The following is a 20443-nucleotide window of genomic DNA, read 5'->3' as shown; positions in this document are numbered from 1 at the left end:
GTGTGTGACTAGAGACTAGTCACAGGGCAAGTTCAATTAAGACAAACCTTCTGGCTGGGCACATGAGGAGAGCATAAATGGATGCAATGCCTTAGATAGGAACATATTATAGTTACATTGTGTCATGTAAAGCATGTTTACCTTCCAATTGCTGGATGAATGTTTTAATTCTCAAGTCTTCATATTACCTGTATCCGGTGGCTTGTTGTTCAGCACGGTCTCGATGGCTAGAATGTTGGGTCCAGTGAAGCACTCCACGTACTTTACAATCTAAAAACAACAGATTATTTCATTTGAACAGCAACACACGTATCTTGATCCAACAGGGCATAATTTCTTGCAACATTGAAGAACGTGGTGGCGTCAACAGCAAATCAAGCAATGGCATCAATAAATGGGCACTTAATAGTCATTTCCTCTATTCATGATTTCCAAATTTCAGTCAGACCTATTCTTCTATCCATAACTACGCCTCCACATTCCCCCAGATTCGTTAAATCAATACATGATGTCCCCGGTACCCAGTGAGCTCTTATCAAACTCCTCCGCAAAAGAAAACATTGAGTCAACCTTAAAAAAAAAACACTTGTTTGGATGTTTTACAGTGAGAGAAATATCAGCCACCCTACCTTTTTAGAATGCTCTTTTTGGCTCTTCCTACTTGGATTAGGCAATGCAACCATTGACCCACAAGCTTCATTACAAATTATTACATTTATAAACACTAGACAAAACTGTTGGATGTTCCCACTCAAGTTTGGCTAACTCTTTAAGTGTCCCTTCTAAGAGCTGCTTCAGGTCTGATATTTACAAAGATTTCCTTCAGGTATAACCAGGTTTGCTCCTTGCAAATCTTTGTGAATATTGTAGAGGAGATGTTGAATTCATACTTTAGGAAAAACACTTTATTCCATTGGATGGGGGATGGGGGAGGCCGAGAGCTGAGAGGTTTTAAAGATGATGACAACCTGAGTGGCCATTGAAGAGTTTGGAAAGAGCCTACTACCGAGAAACACACTGAGTAGTGTGAAATCTGCCTAGAACCCGACATGGACTTTGAGATGTGTGGAAAGAGCCTAGAGATCGAGAGATGTGCTGAGTAACTTCAAAGTGTCTGTACCTAAAAAGACTGGGAATTGTGGACCTCATGGAAAGACATTGCAAAAACAACTAAAGAATGACAACTGCTTTACAAGTTAAGAGTTGAGAGATCAGACTCCAAGAGACTAACTCTGACAGAGCGAGAAGAAAACTAGCTCTATCTGATATCTGAGAACGCGGATCTTATTAAATATTAAAGAACGACGCATTTAAATAAAGCAACTATGACTTATTTTATTATTCCTATGTGCTACAGTAGGCCTGAACCCCTTAATGTGCAGAGAGCTTTCAACAAATCCTCCCCTCCCTGCTCCCCCCTGATCATCTCAATCTCACATGAAAACAGTGGAGAATGCTTCTCTGAGATGTTTGCATAGCATCTCCAAATATAATCGCATAACTCCAGTCTTCACGTCCTCAGAGTAGATCCCATTGAGGCATGCAGGATCTTCATTACTGAATCACTTGCAATGCTGTATGGCTCAATGCCTGGCTGATACATGCTCAATATATGTGGGCGTCAAGGAGGATATTAGACCGATAACCCCCAGCTTCCAACAGAAACAAACTCAGTCTCCTTTTGTCAACACTGGTGCCCCCAAAAATCCATACTACTTTGCCCACGAAGAGTGTGGTGACCTATCCATCCCCCCTCTTAAGGAAGCCCCTAAACATATTATTTTGCCCAAGAATTCCTTACTAACAAGTGCTTGCCAGTAGTGCTCACATTCGTGTTGTTGTATATCTATTCCTCTTTTTCAGGCCCCCCGCCCTCCTTCACTACCTGATTTGTAAGCAATTATAATCCCTTGCACCCCGCTTTCCCTTTTTCCCATTTCCTTAAATGTCCCTCGATCTTTCCAGTAATTCCAAGTCCGTACCCTTTGGACCCCACTCTTCTCGCTCTTTCCTGGCATTCGCCAGAGATCTGTTCTTCATCTTATTTAGTTTTTATTTACACTACTGCTCTTTCTCTGTTCTTCTTGTTATTGGTGCAGGTGGCCCTCCCATCTTCGCTGATGAGGTTTACTCAGCCATCTCAGAGTGCCTTCTCTTTGTGAAGCTCTTAATAACGAGTTCCTGTGCCTCAATTCTTCCAAAATCCAAATGATGTTCTTTGCCACGGTCTCCCCTAGGTCTGCACCCCAGCTGTGTCCATCTCCTTTCCCCAAGCTCTCCCCCCTTTTATATCCTTGTCACATAAAATTGGCATATTCGTCAACGCATGGCCAACCATTTCTGTTCATCAATAGTCACAGGAGCCATCCCTTTCCTACTTTCCTGGCTACCTAAACTCTTATGATTGCTCTTGTTCTCTTTCATCTCTACTACCACTGGGCCCTTTTTTGTCTAACTACCAACATCTATTCTCTCCTCTCTAAGTGATATTTTGACATCCCGCCCTTCCCATGGATCCCTTGCGTTCATGTGTTTGCTGTAAGCGCCTGCACACCAGAAGGTTATGGCCAGAATACTTGGAGGGTTGATGCCAGCATCTGAAGATGCTTTGTGGATCTGAGCTCTTGATAAGAAAAGCTGGCACTAATATGAGTAGCTGGGCTTTTGATGGCAATACCTGATGCTAATTCCTGCGATATGATGCGAGTACCAGAGCATATCAGGGCAGTGCTGGACGATTGAAGATACTCGCAGGGCATACCTTAGCAACAGCTGGAAAATGTTGGGAGTACTGTAATGAGTCACTAGATGTCGTCACTTCTCCCAGGGGGGAAAGCCCTTTCCCGTGATGCTGGGGAGATGAACCCACTTCCCAAATGCGCCCTTTTGGTTTGTATAATGCGGGAGGACCTCATGGGGAGGGATTCCCCTTCTGGGGAAAAGGACGCCCATCTGGGTTATGGCCTGACTGAGGTAATCACACCCTAAGCACCCTTTACCCCATCTTCCATCCGTGGAATTCCTTTTGACAACAAACATATGTGTTACTGTAACTCCTTAGTTTTACCATGTATAGACTTCACTGAGAAGAAAAAGAATTTACCCAACATGAAGATTGTGCCTGGGTACAGTACTGGTACGAAGATGATGTGCCGAGTTAAGGAGAGCGCATCAAGAAAAAGAAAGAAGGACTTGAGAATTCCAAGATACCTATGGGTATAAACATTGAGAAGGGATTTACATGGTTGTCAAGCCAGCCCTGCAGCAGCAGCAGGGGAGGAAGCTGTCAAGTGCGAGTGATACAAAGCTCGAAGACCAGAAAGCTGCAGACGCTGGCCGAGAGAACGTACCACTCTGGGACCCATCGCTGGAGATCTCATCTCCAGGAGGAGGAGGACCGGGCGGCCCACGAACTGTACCAGTACTGCAAACATCCACACAATGCAGAACTGCTGAGAACAGAGACCGGCTATGAAACCAAGACCAACACCAGTCCCGGGAAGAGCCCCCGCCATACAACAAAGATCTAGAAGGTAACGGGAGAGTTGTGCGGACCGGCAGGGACGAGGGGAGGGAGAGGGGGTCTTTCAAAATCACCATAGTTTCTGTAGGTTCAGTGAGGGACCAAGGAGGGTCAGGGACCCTGCCATATATGAAGGGTACATCTGAGGTGAACATCCTCGTCTCAGTTGAATCCAGAGGTGCACTGAGGTACCGAAAGGGGTGTGGGACCCAACTCATAAAGAAGAAATCATCAGAGGAAATCTTCAAGTAGGTGGTCCACATATCAGGGTCCAAACAAGACCCACTGAGCAGCAAAGGAGGGTCTGGAGATGTGTGAATAACTGGAAGGAGAGGCCAGTTGATTTACTGAACTTTCGTGACAGAATGTCTGTACAATCATCATACCAGAAGCCAGGGGTAGGGAGTCATTCCCTGAGGTACAATTTTGAAGTACATTGGGAAAGTCCCAGGAATACCAGGATAAGGGAGTCATTCTCCTGGTAGGAAAATGGAAATCTTGTAAAGTCACGCTTTGGGACGCCAGGGGAAAGGAGTCATTCCCCCTGTCCTTGCAAAGAACTGTATTGAACAGCCAGCGAGGATACAGATCTCAAGACTGTGGTGGGAAGCAGGTCAGGGGAAGGGAGTCATTCCCCTTGGCCTATTTTTGGTCCATAGAACATTCTTTTTTAACTGAATACAAACACCAGGAGAAGGGAGTCATTCTCCTGGTGGAAGAACATTTATGTTATAGTTAGTATTCTTCAGTTCTAGTGTGAGGGACAGAATTAGGTTTTGACATTGGACGCTAGAAGTAAATTTGGAGGGATATTCTGACAGTTCAAAGCGTGTCTTTGATCACACAAAATAGCACCTACTTGTCAGTCTCTTTCTTCTACACCCTTACAGTACCTGGGCATTTGATGGCATTACCTAATGGTAATACCTGCCATATGATGTGAGTACCAGAGCATATCAGGGCAGTGCTGGCCAATTGGCAGTACTCCCAGGGCATATCTTGGCAACAGCTGACAGATGTTGTTAGTACCTTTGCATTTGATGGCATTGCCTGATGGTAATACCTGCCGTATGATGTGTGTACCAGAGCATATCAAGGCAGTGCTGTAAGAGTGAAGATACTCCCAGGGCATACCCCTGCAACAGCTGGCAGATGTTGTGAGTACCTCGGCAATTCATGGCATTGCCTGATGGTAATGCCTGCCATATGATGTGAGTACCAGAGCACATGGGGACAGTGCTGTAAGAGTGGCGATACTCCCAGCGCATATCTTGGCATCAGCAGGTAGATGTTGTGAGTACTTGGGCATTTGATGGCATTGCCTGACTGTAATACCTGCTTTATGATGTGCATATCAGAGGACATATTATGGCAGTGCTGGAAGAGTGAAGATACTCCCAGGGCCTATATTGGCAACAGCTGGCAGATGTTGTGAGCACCTGGGCATTTGATGGTGTTGCCTGAATGTAATGCCTGCCGTATGATGTGAGTACCTGAGCATACCAAGGCACTGCTGGAAGAGTGAATATACTCCCAGGACATACCCTGGTAACAACTGGCAGATGTTGGGAGTACCTGGCATTTGATGGAATTGCCTGACAGAAATGCCTGCTTTATGATGTGAGTACCAGAGCATATCAGGGCAGTGCTGGATGTTAGGGAGAATTCTCATTTCTGTGTTAATTCCCTTCAACCTTAGAGAACCCCAGCTCTTTTGCTGGACTCTAGAATTTTTACTTTTTATCCTGGAGAAAGTGAGCCCTTTTTCACACTCTCTCATGTATTTTTGTATGATTTGAACTCTGTGTTTCTCTGATTTTGGAGTCTAGCAAACACTATAGACATCACCTTGTTGCATTGTGACACATAGCACCTTCAGTGCAGTGTCACAGAGAAGTCCTTTGGATTTATCTAAAGGTTTGAATACCTTCTCTTGGATACACTACTGTTTCCAAGAGCAGTAAAGTGAAATTGACTTTACTTACCTTTTGTTACTTTGTACACCCAGCACACACCACCTTATGTGTAGTGTTGAAGGGGTTACTTAGTATCCTCTTTGTCTACGTTCTCATGTAACATTTTTATGTTACCCTTTCCACAATTAATGGCTGGTGGCAGTGGTTTATTTTTCCTACCATTGTACGTTTAAGCGCAGGCTGAATCCTCAGCAGCAGTATTGCACCCATGGGGGCCCATTTTGTCAAAATGTCCCTGGTCTTCTTTTTTTGCCATTTCCTGTAGGAAAGTTCCTTCTTGAGATTTACTCTGCGTGACAAACCAGGTGTAGTCCCTTTGTTCATTTTGTCTTTGGCTGGGTTCACTGCTGAAGCCTGCCTCTGGCTCCAGCATGTCTGGCAGGCCAGGAAGCGAGGGAGGTTCCCAAAACTCCCTGTGCTTAGTCTCCTTGTTTACAGGAATGCACCCAAAGGTGATTGGCTGGCCGGCTGTCCTTGGAGGACAGCACCGTGCTGTGTGAGTGACAGCTAGGCTGCAAATAAATGGGACAAACTTGGATAAAAGGCAAGGTCTTTTGCAAGAAAGGCAGAGTCGACCACTGGATGAAGGAACCGAACAAAAAACTGGAAGAGAAGCTTGCTGCACCCTCCTGGACCGTTGGTTTGCTCGGTGAAGCCCTGCCGGAGTGCTAAAGCTCTGAATTTCTAATCGACTAGAGAAGCCCGGAAAGGACGACTTCCCCCCTTGGGTTGGTGGGACTAATCAACCCCAAGACAAACTTGCCTGGAACCCCTCTCTCTGCTGGCTGTACTTCTTTGCTGCTGCAGGATCCGAGTGCCAGGGGACAGGAACACCAGGACGAGTGCATCGCCTTTAAGCTGGACCCGAGCTCCAGGCAGATCCACCGGACTCCCTCGAAGCAGGACTTTCCAAGCCTGAGCCACCTTAACAGAGTTCTGGACCCCAGAAGCGAGGAGAGCCCATAGGGTGTCCAAGAACCGCGGTGGTGCTATTTGTGAGTAGCTGAAACCACAAAGTGCTGCTGATCTGAAGTGTGCCCATTGCTGCCGCCGACCTTCAAACCGTAGTGCAGGAGTCCCCAGACATCCTCCCTCTTGTCCCCACTACTGAGGCCCAGGAACAACAGGATCTGCAGGACTAAAAGAGGAACAGAAGACAGCTGGACCTTTTTCTTCACACTCAAGGTACTGTGAAACTAGGGGTACTTACCTCTTGTTGCGTGTAGCGTGCCTGCTCTCCATTGAGACTTGCATTGGCTGCCTTTTGTTGAGTTGCTTGTAGCTCTGCTCCTTCACAAGTCTTACAGCTTGTGGCCCAACAGTGATTTCTTATCTACCAACTATCTTTTAACATTGTGCAAGACTTTTGTGCTTCCGTCAAGAAGTGCCTCAGCTCCCCTAGAATTTGCTCAATTGACATTGGCAGTCCTGCCTCCCTGGAGACTCTTCTGACCCTTTCACTTTGTGTTTATCTGTCCCTATATAGGTCATACATAAGTTACTTGTATTGCTAGGAAATTGTTAACCTGTAGTTCATTGGGGGATTGTGAAAGTGCTTATCTGTTCAGGAGAAATTGTTAACCTTTGTTTCCTCTCCTAACCTCTGTTTCCTTTTTGACCATAACTCCAGTATTGCATTAAGTGTCAAAGTGATATATCAATGTCCACACTGTCCTAGCAATTGAGGTCCCCTGAGTGTGTAGGAAGTGTCTGTGTGTCATCCCAAAAGGGTATCTACTTACTTAACTGAAACTGAAGGAGTGTATTTTGAAGTGTTTTTCCTGTTGCATCTTGCCCTTTCTATAGAAAGCCTACTTAATAACTGACTGTTAAATTAATAAATAATTGTAATACGAAACCTTGAGTATAAGGGTTAGTTGAATACCTGTCACTGTGAATACCTATGTTGCATCACTACAGCTCACATTGACCCCTCTTGATATAAGCCTGGCTGCTCAGTTACTCTACCAACTTGTGTAGTACAGGCCTACACCAAAGGTTGGGTTTCCTATTGCCAAGGGGACAAGGCTGGTGTAGTCTCCCACAGGGTTACTACATACAATCTTGCCTAACACTGGTGGCAGGTGGTGAGGATTTGTGCAGAGTTGTTACATTGACAGTCTAATTCATGGAATAATTGTGCGCTGAAATGTGTGGCGCAAGCGTGAAAAAGTCAGCGCACACGTGCGATTTGCACGCAAGTGATTCATGGAAGGCTCTGTGTGTGGCTTTCCCGGGAGCTGCGCCAAATCCGCGCTTACCATACACGTCACTGCGACTATCCAAATGCTGTGCGCGACACGCAAAGTGAAAGCGCACAACTCCTAGCGCACACACCTAAAAAGGGGGCGGAACAAGCGGAATGGGGAAACATTCATGAAAATGTTGTCGTAACGGGGGAAGTACCGCTGGGAAATACACGCAACGCCCACATGCTGATGAACAACACATATTCATGGAATCGAATAGGGAAAACCCACGCACGCCAAAAGACACACACATGTGTAAATATGTCCGCCACACGAAAGCAGGTGAAAATGCCCCCGCGCAGTATAAAAGTGCGCGCTAACAACAAACACGCATATACAGCTACGATGAATGTCCCATTTCTCGCAGCAGTGATCATGGGACACCGTAGGAAGAGGAGAATAGCAAGGCCCTGCATTTTGTTGCCCAGGACCAGCCTTTTTGGGATGCCTGATGACCAGGTCTATGGCAGGTATAGGTTTCCACCTCATATCATCCTAGACCTGGTCACTGAGTGGGAGTATGACCTAACATCACCCACCTTGTGCTCCCAAGCACTGAGCTCCTTGGAAACAGTGCTCCATGTACTGCATTTTTTGGCCACTGGGTCATTTCAGCGGACAACTGCCATAGTCGGGGGCGTCTCACAGCTCACGCAGTCAAGCTGCCTACACCAGGTGTTGGCAATTATGACTGCGCGCCCCTCAGTCCGCAGGCACATATACATGCCCAGGACACCTGCAGAAAGGCAGGCCGTGGTCCAGGACTTCTACAGGGTGGCACACTTCCCCAAAGTGCTCTGTGCCATAGATTGCACCCATGTGGCCCTCCGTCCACCTAGGGCCACTGAGAACATCTACTGCAACCTCAAACACTGGCATTTCATCAACATGCAGGTTGTATGCGATGCCAAGGGAATCATTACCTCTGTCTATGCAAACAATCCAGGGTCCACCCATGACAGTTTCTTATACAGAATGTCCGCCCTGAGCCGGGACCTGGAAACTGGCAAGCATGACAACACATGGCTCATTGTCACACACACAGACAGATACACCAAGCCAACTAATGACAACCACTATCACCTCCCCAGGGGACAGTGTCTACCCCCTCAGCACCTACATGATGACGCCATTACAGAACCCCACCACACCACCCCAGGTAAGATACAATGCAGCCCATATTGCAACCAGGGCCATAGTGGAGTGCACGTTCGGAGTGCTCAAATCACGCTTCCTCTCCTTGACTGCTCTGGTGGGCAGCTACTATATGCACCCCCAGTAGTGTGCAGGATAATTGTGGCAGCATGTGTCCTTCAAAATGTTGCAACACGGCGGGGCGTACCAGTGGACATGGTGGTGCCCCCACATCCCAAACCACACGCACAGGCGCTGCGCATGGGAGGGGAAAGGGCACATGGCGAGGCAGCCTGTACCCTGCTTGTGGCCACATTCTTCACCTAAACTCCTATCCCTGCGGAGTGCACACAGGCCTGGCACATACCAGGTGACAATCGATGATGACAAAGGGACAGTCAACTGTCACAAGCTTACCACCCTGAGAATGTGTCAACGGAAATGCTACATTGTGTGCATCCCTAACTACTTAAACATAACCAATCCTGTGTGACCAAAAGGAACACATTCAAGGTGCATATCCCACCACCCCCCTGCAAAACAGGGTATGAAAATACTGGTATGTCACCTAAACCCTCCCAACCCCCATAACCCCCACTCGCCACACCATGCCATGGCATGCAATGGCAAAACAGCAAACCAACTGCACAACACATAACACAATCGTCATGAAGTGCCACGTGAGACATGTAAACAGGCACTAGACAATAACACCTGACATGGAATCTGATGAAATGACTGACCAAAACCTCACACCCATAAAAAAGTGGGGCACAAATGCATGCCACCAGCGGTACAAGCAACAAAAATCAAAATGCCTGTTGCCACGGACATCGGGCAATAGAAATTTGACAACAGAAATACTGTGTGCTGCAACACACTGCTCACCAGACAGCACAGTGAGTGTGCTTTGCATTGGTGAAGCCCCTTGAGCATCATGAAAAATAAGTACAATTAACCAAGAGTATCCTGTGATGCATGTACACGATCAAGGAATTGAAAGTGATCAGGCACTGCATGGACATAGCATGCCTGAGAAGGCAATCTGGGTGCACGTGTGTGCATGTTGTTGACGTTGTTGGTGTGGGGGGGTGTTGTCCAAGTGTTTGTGTCAGTAGGGAAATGCACTGAATACATGCATGTGAAATGAAGTGACCATCAGTGTTCTGTACACATCACATGTGAACATTGCCCTTGTGGACCCCACAGTGTGTTAAACCACACCAATCCTGTGACACCTCAAAAGCAAACTCAACACAGGATCATCCATTGACCAGCATAAGGTATCATATACAGAGCACCCCACCTCGACAATGTCAGACAGTGACCAATCACTGTAGCCCAAGTGTCCCTATGTGACACTGTCACCACACAGATCCCTCTCATCATCAGTGTATGTTGCACAGCCAAAGGGTGCATGGCACTGCCTACAGCAGGAAGTGCATCAACAACATAGACAGGCAAGTCATAAAAAACATCACAAGCAACATGATAAAATGCACAGTCAACAAAATACTCACCAAAATGAAGTGCAGACATGCATTGGAGAAACCATCCGGAATCCCCACTAGGGGTGTATACACAAGCAGGACTGCAGACTGGCCACAGATATGAAGGAAGCCCAATGCCTCTGTGTAAGATGCTGTCACATCGAACCATCCTTGCGAGCCCATGGAAAGGGGAAGCAGTAGTGGCATATGTGTCAGGACCCCAAGCCACAAACACATACACGAGACAAGCCTGTATGGGCCCAGCTGGAACACACAGTGGATGCTTTCAAATGCCACAAAGCACCACACTGCCACATGAATGCACAATGCACAATAGACAAACAATAATAGAGAAAAAAAATTGCCATATATGACCCAAGGGGATGAGGGGGTACCCAGGAGGGGGGAGTACAGTGTGCACCTCAACACCCACATGTGTTGATGTTGAGATTAAAAAAAATCCTCCATTGGATCAACGCCTGCACGGCCCAACCTGTGTGAGAGATAAGTCGTCGTCGTCGTCAGCCTATGGATGTAAATCAGAAGGTGGACGTGGCACAGTTGCCTGACCACGCTTATCCACAGCAAGCACCTCCACAGCAGCATGCATGAGGGTCTGGTAAACCCGGTCCTGAATGGCTATGGCACGTAGGTCTGCATGCAGCACATCACGTAATACATGTGCTTCCTCCCACAAGGACTAACATGTATGACGGAGTTCTGCCTGCATGGCCTCACATGACATACGGAGCACCTTCCGGCTTGCATGGAGTTCAGCTGAGATGGTGTTTTCAAGCTGCTCCATCCTCTCTTCGCGTCCTCTGGGTCATCATGAGCACACCCAGAGTAGATCTGAAGGATTGGTGTACTTCCCTCAGGGCCTCCCTGTGTGCCTCTGCCTGAGCAGCAAGCGCTTCGCGCAGAGCCAACATTTCCGCCCGGCGTGCCCTGTGGGAGGCCACCATGCCCAGCCTGAGTGAGCGGTACGTGGGCCGCATTGCCTGATGCTGGAGCTCCACCTGCCTCTCAGGGGCGAAGATGGAACGGGCCACACTTTCCATGCCTTGAGCCATCATCTCAACTGCTCCCCCCTGTTGCTGTGCTATGGCATACAAGGCATGCTCCCATTCAGTGGTCCCCGGTGGCGCACGGCCACCGCGTTGCTGGACTCTACACCTGCTGGGCCCAAGGAACCATGGTCCTTGCTGGTTTGGCACCGCCCGCGGCTGCAGGACTGCATCCCTCCATCGACCTGATACCCCAGGAACATGAGCAACTGGTGTGGAGTGTGACCATGGACCCATAACCACCACAGGTGGACATTCCAACACTGCCTGGCCCCTTGAGGGCACTACCCTCACTGCAGGTGTCAGACTGAAGATCATCCACTGCAGGATCACTCACCGGTGACGACACGTCATGATGCACATCCAGCTCAACATTGTGGTCAGAGAGTTCATCAGAGCTTGACTCATAGTCAGTCCTAGACACGATGGCCTGGAGCAAAAAGGGGTTTTCGTGGTCTACCACCCCACAACCACCATTGGTGCTGGGTTGGTGACATAAACCCACCACCGTGTCTGGAATCACATCCTCATCCTCTGCCTCTAGTGCCTCATCACCTGTAATGTAAACAAAAGAAACATGAGCACACATGTCAGCAGCACATACCACACACATAGATATCACAACATCGATAGCCAACACATGAAGCAGACATTTCACACACAACTGAAACTCTGACATGCATCCAGTGGCATTGGAATGCAAGGGTATCCCAAAAGCAGAAATGGATGTGTGTAAAATGTGAAGCCTACACATGAACGGCATGTGGCATATCACCTGCATCACACACAACCTCTGGCAGGCACAGATCTAAGGCAGAAATGAGAGATGGCAACAAAGAGATGGCGCGTAGCATAAGCATGGCAGAACATCCAAATAGCCACAGTTGCAAGTGAAACCAAACACACCATGACACATGTAATATGCATCCTGACATGCAGCACTCAACAACCATCACCAATACATAGTACATGTGTCACAGGATGCACCTACGCTACAGCTTTTCAATACAGTGAAGGGATGAACATGGGAACATACATGCCAGGTCAGTTTGACATAGCAGCATTGCGTAGGCATGTTGAAGGCCGGAACATGGTTCAGAACTGGTTGGGTGCAGTACATGTGTACCGCCTCAACTTCCAACATTAACACGTATGTAGTGATGTCAATCTCTTAACATAACGGCAGTGTAAGGGCAAGTGCAGCCATCATGTGCAACGTGCATGCACTGGGTTGCATGGATACAGTGAACCCCCCACACTTTGGGGAATTCCAGGTAGGCAGTACATGGCAATGAAATGCTGACCAGAGAACAGTGCATTGGCAGACAGTGTTGGCATGTGTTAATTGCATCTCGTCAGTCAAATGACACTAGAGCAGATAAGAAGTGGACATTAAGCAGGACACAGGAGGAACCATCAGTAGTACACCCATGCATGCAGAATCCACAACACCAGTTGAACAGAGGCAGGGGGCCTGTAACAGGGTGAGGCCTGTGCATGACACAGACAAGGAGACCCTAAACTTGTACGTGATGAGGGACTGACCCAGAGTGAGCATTGAATGGATGACCAAATACCATGACACTTAAATAATCCTGGAGACGGACCACGATGATCAGCCTGTCAAGGACCCATAGGGGCATACATGGAATGCACATGGAGCATGAATGGGCACTCATGTCCAAGGGGAGCCACTGCCATCTGCACAGTCTGATTGAGACACACTGCACCAAGGACAAAGGATGTACACCACAGTACGTGTTTTGCAGGTTTGCAGAGGGAAGTGTGCATGTACACTGGACAGGGGAACAGGCAATTGCAGTAGTCCAACATGTGACTCACCAGTGCCATGTTGAAAATGAGCTGCAAGGTGTTTGAGAGATAAGGATGTGTGCCCGTCAGGAGGACCACCTTGCAGGCTGTCCACACATACACGGCAGTCATGTGATCAGATAGGCCGAGTGCTGAGTGCAACAACACTACAGGCTACATGCAGACATGTGAGTGAGCAGGAACATGATATGATATGATAATTAATTCATATTGTGCTCGTACACAGGTGTTTCAGAGTGCGACCAGGAAAAGGGAGTGGAATAGGGGAGAAAACAAAAACAACAATCTTACTAGGCCCAGTGACATTGATTACGCGCAATTGCATGGGGAGGGAAAGGGTGGAAGTGTATGGGAGGGGGGACAAATTGGAGAGTGCAGAGCATAAGAGAGGACAAGATAAATAATAAGTAAATTAATAAATATGAGCACTATGGTGATCCAAAACAGTGTAAGTGCAGCCTGTGAGTGGCCAAGTGCAAGGTTAGTCAGAAAGGGAGTATCTGATAAGTGCAGAAGAACAGTGGGGGGGCCTATATGGGTACAGATACAGGCCCCAGTGTGAGGGGTGGCCAGGAAGCAGTGCAGGAGGGTAGCAGGGTGAGCAGGTACTTGTGCCAGAAGGGCAGAAGGTGGCCAGGTGCAGCATTGCTGAGAGAGAAAGCAGATCAGCAGGGAAGAAGAGGGGCAAAGGCAGAGGCAAAGAGGAAGGTCTTGAGGAGCTTCCGGAACGGTAGATGGTTCGCCTCAAGTTTCAAGGTGGCAGGTATGCAGTTCCTGAGGGAGGCCCCCGCAGAAGTTAAGGATCTACCACCAGCTTGTTTCTTTAAAAAACGGCTGACCCTGAGGGAGTTTGAGGAGGAGAGAAGGGCTCTAGAGGGGAGGTATTTACGGAGGGATAGTTGAAGGTAATTAGGACCCAGGCTTAGAAAGTCTTGTGGACAATGCAAAGGGTTTTAAATGTAATCCATGCGATCACAGGGAGACAATAAATGGATTTCAGAGCCAGAGAGATACGATCCCAGGACTCGAGGCCCAGGACAAGTCTCGCAGTCCTGTTCTGGATTAGTTGTAAAGGGCGGAGAGTGGAGGAGGTAGATTTAGAAAGAGACTGTTACAGTAGTCCAACCTTGAGAGAATCATAGCTTGGGAGACAAGGAGATTCTGTGGGAAGCAGAGGAAAGGAAGAGTGCCTTTAAGGACATGCAGTAAGAAGTTATACTATTTGGAGATATCAGAGATGTGTGCGGAGAAGGAAAGTGTGGAGTCACTTCGCCGGTAGGGGCAGGAGGATGGCCAAGGGAGGCCGGCCAGAGAGTGAGGGGAAAGGATGGAGGGGGTGTACCAATGAGCAGGATCTCAGTCTTGTTGGTACTTAAACACAGATCATTTGCGGCACACCATTTTTGAATGGCGATTAGGCAGTCAGAGATGAGGGAAGGAGAGGAGGTGGCTGAGGGAAGCCTGAAAATGAGTTTGGTGTCGTCAGCATAGTACTGGAAATTTGAACAGAAAATGGAAATGCAGTAGTCAAGAGTTGCTAGGTATTGATTGGAAAGCCAGGGTGAGAGGCTAGACCCCTGGGGAACATCGCAGGTAGAGAGGGAGATAGAGGCTAGGAAGGACCCAAATTGTACCTACCTGGGAGGGTCGATCAGAGTGAAAAGAGGTCAGGCAGGCCAGAGCCTGATCAGTGATACCCAGATTGTCACAGAGACGATTTAACAGGGTGGAGTGGTTGACTGTGTCAAAAGCAGAGGAGAGAACTAGTAGGATGAGGACAGAGGGAATGTTAGAGTCAAGGTTGGAGAGCAGAACATGTACCGGAGGCGCAGCCGAGTGACTTGCATGTGAGTAGGGTGTATGTGTGTTGATGAGGACAGTTCCCGTGTGCATCACATATCCTGCATGCATCACAACAGGCATGCATCAGTGAAGCATTGTATGACTCACACATGACAACCATGTATACATAGCATTTATTGGCAGTCAAGCACAACACATCACACGAGCCAAACACACATGTCCTGGACAAACACGCATCGACACTCACTGGACGATGCATCATAATCCATCATCCCTCCCACTCCATGGATTAGTTCTGCCTCAATGAACTCTGCAGCAATCTCCTTGTGAAGAGTGAGTGCATCCTCCTCTGGTGCTGGCCGACTGCCAGTCACCTGAGTCATGGCATGATTGGAGGCCCGCTTTATTTTTGCACAGCGTCGGAGGTCATTCCAATGCTTGTAGCAGTCTTGAGCTGTGCGCACCTGAAATCCCATGGCATTCACAGCATCCGCAATATGCTCCGAGTTGACCCAATGCTGGGCAGGCATAGTATGGCACTGTGGGCACACCAGTATATCGCGTTTGTGTGCCGACACGTTGCCCGCAAGGAAGTCCAGTTCCTGCTTGTTGAAAGGCTTCTTCCTCGACGTGCTGGAGGCCGGAGCCATGTCTGGGGTCCCAGCCTCTTGCGCAGGAGCACGCTTCCTCCTCTTGAGCGGTGGTAATGACCCTGAGTGGCCAATGTCGCCCTGATCAGTAGGGGCAGTGGCACTGGTGGACTGGACCAAGGGAGTGGTTGGCGGAACCAGGACGGATGGCCTGACTTCAGTCAGTGGCTGCTGGGTGCTGTTGGCAGGACCCAGCGCCACATCTGCCGCAGTGCCACGGTCTGTGACTGACACAGTCCTGGCTGGCAGACTCACAGCCGGGGTGGTGTTGGCTGCATCTTCCCATGCAGTTACCACCACCTGGCTGCTTGGGGCAGCAGATGTCACCACTGCCCCAGGTACGTGTGCCGCGGTTACAAAAACCATGGCCTGTGCTTCCTGACCACCTGGAATTCTGCCTGGGAGTCCTCAGGTTCTAACGCATCATGCGCTGGCTGACCCCGAGGCTTGGTGGTGGTCACCACAGCTGCACCTGCAGCTACCACTACCGGTGGGCCCGTGACAGTAGATGTAACTGACTGTCGGGTCATATGGGCGCCTCGGTCAGATGCAACAGCTGCATCTCCTGGAGCCACAGGGGGTGGTGAATGGACATCCTGCCCCAGTGGTGCACCCCTGCCTCTTCCCCCTCTGCGACCACCCTGGCCACCCTGGACTCCCTGTATCACCTCGTCACCCCGGCCACGACCATGCACAACACTGGGAGGATGCCCAACTTTGCCGCCCTGTATCTTTGGCGGCATCCCAACCATGGCACAGATGGTATATTGCCAATGTGAGGTGCACTCAACAATTGTCCTGAGCAATTGGGGTAAAGGGGACGGGCTATGTGATGTTAGATGCACCCCTGTGCTCCTACAAGGATGTCTGTGATGCCTGGTGATAAATGACGGGTCACGCAACGCTCAGGCACCCAAAAAAATGATGATAAACCTGCATGCAACCCCCGGTAGCCCACGTGCGTGGAATAAACCTCCCACAGTACTCAGTGGCACCCAGGGACACAAAAAATGCATACGCATGGAACACGCAGGCTACTATGACCTCGAAAATGGGTACGCGATACATAGGGGCACCTGCAGTGAGAAAAAAAGCAAGCGCGATTCACCGTCTGCCTTGCGTGGAAAACAAAAACACACGCGCTTGTGCACTTAGGCAAAATCCCCGCCAAAAGAAGAAGTACGAACTCTATCCACTGTGAAGTAATTGCGTGTAAAACCAAAAGAAGAGTAAACACACGCTCGATCTCCACGAAAAGCACATTCAGCGAACTGCTGCCCACACTCACCTTTAACCCGTGCCGAGGGAAACGCCTGCTCGCGTAATGTCACTCGCGCACTTACGCGCTAAGGGCCATTCCTTGATTTTCACGCAATCTCACGCTGACGTGCTGTTGTTGCATGTGCGGATTCACTCTGCATCAAGCTGGCCACGCAACAACACACGGAAGACCATGCTCCTGCCCAGAAGGCCATTTACCTGCCCCCAGATATCCGTGGATCCTCCTCCGAGCGATCTGCTGCTGCCTGCCTGCTGCCAACGTGCCCTGCTATTTGGTGCTTGCACATAAGCCATCGCCAAGGGTCCAGTTGCTGTGACCACCCCTGCTGGAACAGAAGACTCCCGACTGCTGTTCCATCACTCCACAGCCCAGCCCCAGGACCAAGTTGACCACCCACACCTACCTCGGGGGTTGCCATGTCTGATACAACACCATCTGATACCAGTGGCAACCCACCGGCAGAGAGGCAGAGGGCTGCCAGCTTCAGTGCAAATGAAGTTGGCATCCTGGTGGAGCAAGTCCTGGGGCATTTTGATGCCCTCTTCACACCATCGCGTGCTGACAAGGAAAGACAGAGGAGGATCTGGGAGGACATTGTGGGTGCCATCAACGCAGAGGGGGTGGCACCCCGCGACTTGAAACACGTCCTGAAGCACTGGGAGGACTTCAAGTCCAGGACCCTCAAGAAGGCCCCAACGCCTCTTGGACGCAAAGGATGCAGGGGGTGCCGGGGCCAGCTTATCATCCAGCAGATGAGAGTCTTGGAGCGTATTCACCCAGTACTTCACCACCAGGTCCTCTAGATGCAGACCTGTCTGGAGTCGAGCGGTAAGTGCCCAAGCATTCTCGTACAACACAGTCCATGTTGCAGTGTGGGAGGAGTTTGCAACTTGGCTGTATGTGTGACACGGGCCATATATGGATGTGTGTGTGCGGGGACATGATGGTGCTGCATGTGAGTCTAGTTAGGCGTATTCCACATGGATGTGTATGTGTTGCAATGCATAATGTGCAGCAACATGTGAGAATGCACACATTTTTGCATGCCTGTGTCTGTACTTGGCCATGTTTGGGGTGTGAGACATGGATGCTGCTGTCACTGTCATGGTCATGCATGGGGTACATGTGCGTGTGCCTGGGTAGTGTGTGTGTGAATGGGAAACGCCATGGATGCATGACACATGTCCATGATGATGTGTGAATTCACTGATGCGGCCTAGTTCTCCATGAACCCACTGTGTCGGGAGGTAGACATGGCCAGATGCATGACTGTCTGGCGGTGTGTGTGCATGTGATCAGCATGCCCCATGATGCATGTGAGGTTCAGCCCCCATCGGATGTTCCAACGGTGCCTTGGACATAGATGCAAATGTCTGTTGCATGTGCCATGCCTGTTTCTGCATGTGTGTTGCTTGCACTGACCCATGTGTTGTGGAGGGTGATGATGGAAGTGATGTTTGACAGTGCCACTCATGTGCAATTGCTGTGTGTAGGAGACTATTGTTCAGTGCCCTGATGCTTGTGTTGAATCTCTCCCTTTCTACAGCGGCGACTGAGGAAGAGGGCGGAGACGGCGCTGTGGAGCAAAGCGGCAGGGATACCTCCACCAGGTGGGGACGCATGGACCAGTCACCCTCCCAGGACATGTCATCTTCCGGGAGCAAGTGGACTGGTGCCGCATCCAAGGCTGGGCCTGCCGAGGGGATGCCCAAGAGGCAGAGGTTGGAAGTTGTGGGATATTTTAACCCATACAAATGAGTCCTACTGCTTCAATTTACAAATGGTGAAAGAAGCAGCCTAAAATGGATGCGCTAACCCCGTGCACGGAAAAATCTGCAAAACTGGACATGGGTCACACTCACCAAAGGCTGCAGAGCCCTGCCACACAGTCAAAGTGGGGGTGACACCAGAATTCTCACTGCAGGAGAATGCCAGTGGGTGCTGTTACAGTTAACACAAAGCAAGTCCCCAGAATTGGGCTAAAAACCAAAAATGCCTTTTAATATGCAGCTTTTACAACCTTTACAGTGCTGTTTTGGCGCTAGATCCATTAATTTTCCAGTGAACCATTGAAATTAAAAGTGTACTGAAATCACAGATACTCAAGGTGGCTCAGAGAAACTGGGCCTCACTGACTGACAGCAGCTAAGCAATGTGTTTTATGAAAAACCAGTCCAGCATCAGTTTGTTTTCAGTTACATGGGAAACATGTGGCAACATATAACAATTTCAGCTGTACAGAGAAAACTCCAAACAAAGGCTGGATACATAGATCCATATTGCAAAACAAAGCCCAGCACTCAAGGACAGGAATAATGTTGATTTAAAAGTGTATGGGGGTCATTACGAGTGTCTGGGTCCGGGTTCCTTGAATGAGGAATTACCGGGCCATTCCAACCTTGGAGGACCCAGTAATTCCTCATTCAATTTACCCATCCCATCCCCATTCGAGCCCCCCATAGGGCTCAATCGGAATGGGGAGGGAGCTAACAACGGGCCTGTTAATAACGGGCCTGTTGTTAGCTCCTTGGTCCTTTAGCGGCTCCCGCTAAGGGAACTCGTAATGCGGCGGTAAGGGGTTAACGGCACCGGCATCCTCACCGGTGCCGTTAACCCCTTACCGCCGACCTCGTGATGAGGCCCTATGTGCTGCATAAGAAAAGTGGATTTAAAAGACTCAGTTTAAATGTGCTTTTTCAGGGAAGAAGTGCAAAAATCGCCTGTTTGAAAGCATGTTTTTGTGAAGGGCCTAATTCTTTAAATATCAAAATCTACCTATAACCTGTGTTCAAATTATATGTTGTAATGAAAGTTGTAGGTAATTCTTTAAAGTCAAAACCCAGTTTGGAATTAAATAATTAATTCTGACTTGACAGTGCCCAGCCTGGGAAAGATAACACTTCATGTTAACACCTTGCTGCTACAGGAAGGCTTAATTGATGCTGGATGTTCTCGCATATTGACAACAATGAACTGATTAGACATTCATCTGGGGCCCAGCCAAGGACAATGGCAGGCTGCCTACTGATCCCTACAGGGGAGGGGCCGGCAGCTTCCCTCTCAAGGAAGAGGACACCCCACCCTGATCAAAGGAATGTGACAGCTGTTGCCTGTTGAAAGGAGAGAAAAAAACTGATAAAAGATATCTGTTGTTTAAATGCCTATTTGTGATTAAGTTTTGAAACTCTTTAACTTTGCAACATGAAAGGGGACACATCTAAACATTGGTAGTTGTAAATCTAATTGTATGCCCTTTCTTTGAAGACGTGAGTGAACCTTGTACTGCATAAGGAACCAAAGATACACCAAAACACTGATTGTGCCAAAAGTATTAATGCTGCAAGTCTAATATTATATACCCATGCTCTAGTGATGATTGCCCAGATATGTACTGAATTAGGAATTGTTAGGCCAAGCCGTTAATATTAAAATTGAC

General features: G+C 48.8%; 1 protein-coding gene across 1 annotated transcript in view; it reads right to left on the bottom strand.

Moving 5' to 3' along the window:
• Positions 1 to 20443, bottom strand: part of LOC138528040 (phytanoyl-CoA dioxygenase, peroxisomal-like) — a 432880-nt gene that overhangs the window by 246171 nt on the left and 166266 nt on the right. Inside the window, exon 5 of the mRNA XM_069639473.1 lies at positions 189 to 270. Coding sequence (XP_069495574.1) covers positions 189 to 270 — 82 coding nt within the window. The remainder of the gene's footprint in view (positions 1 to 188; positions 271 to 20443) is intronic.

The sequence above is a fragment of the Ambystoma mexicanum genome, chromosome 7q (assembly GCF_040938575.1).
Source record: "Ambystoma mexicanum isolate Mex_15411 chromosome 7q, UKY_AmexF1_1, whole genome shotgun sequence".
Classification (NCBI taxonomy): domain Eukaryota; kingdom Metazoa; phylum Chordata; class Amphibia; order Caudata; family Ambystomatidae; genus Ambystoma; species Ambystoma mexicanum.
The sequence above is the reverse complement of the archived record's forward strand: the minus strand, read 5'-3'. Positions and strand labels throughout refer to the sequence as shown.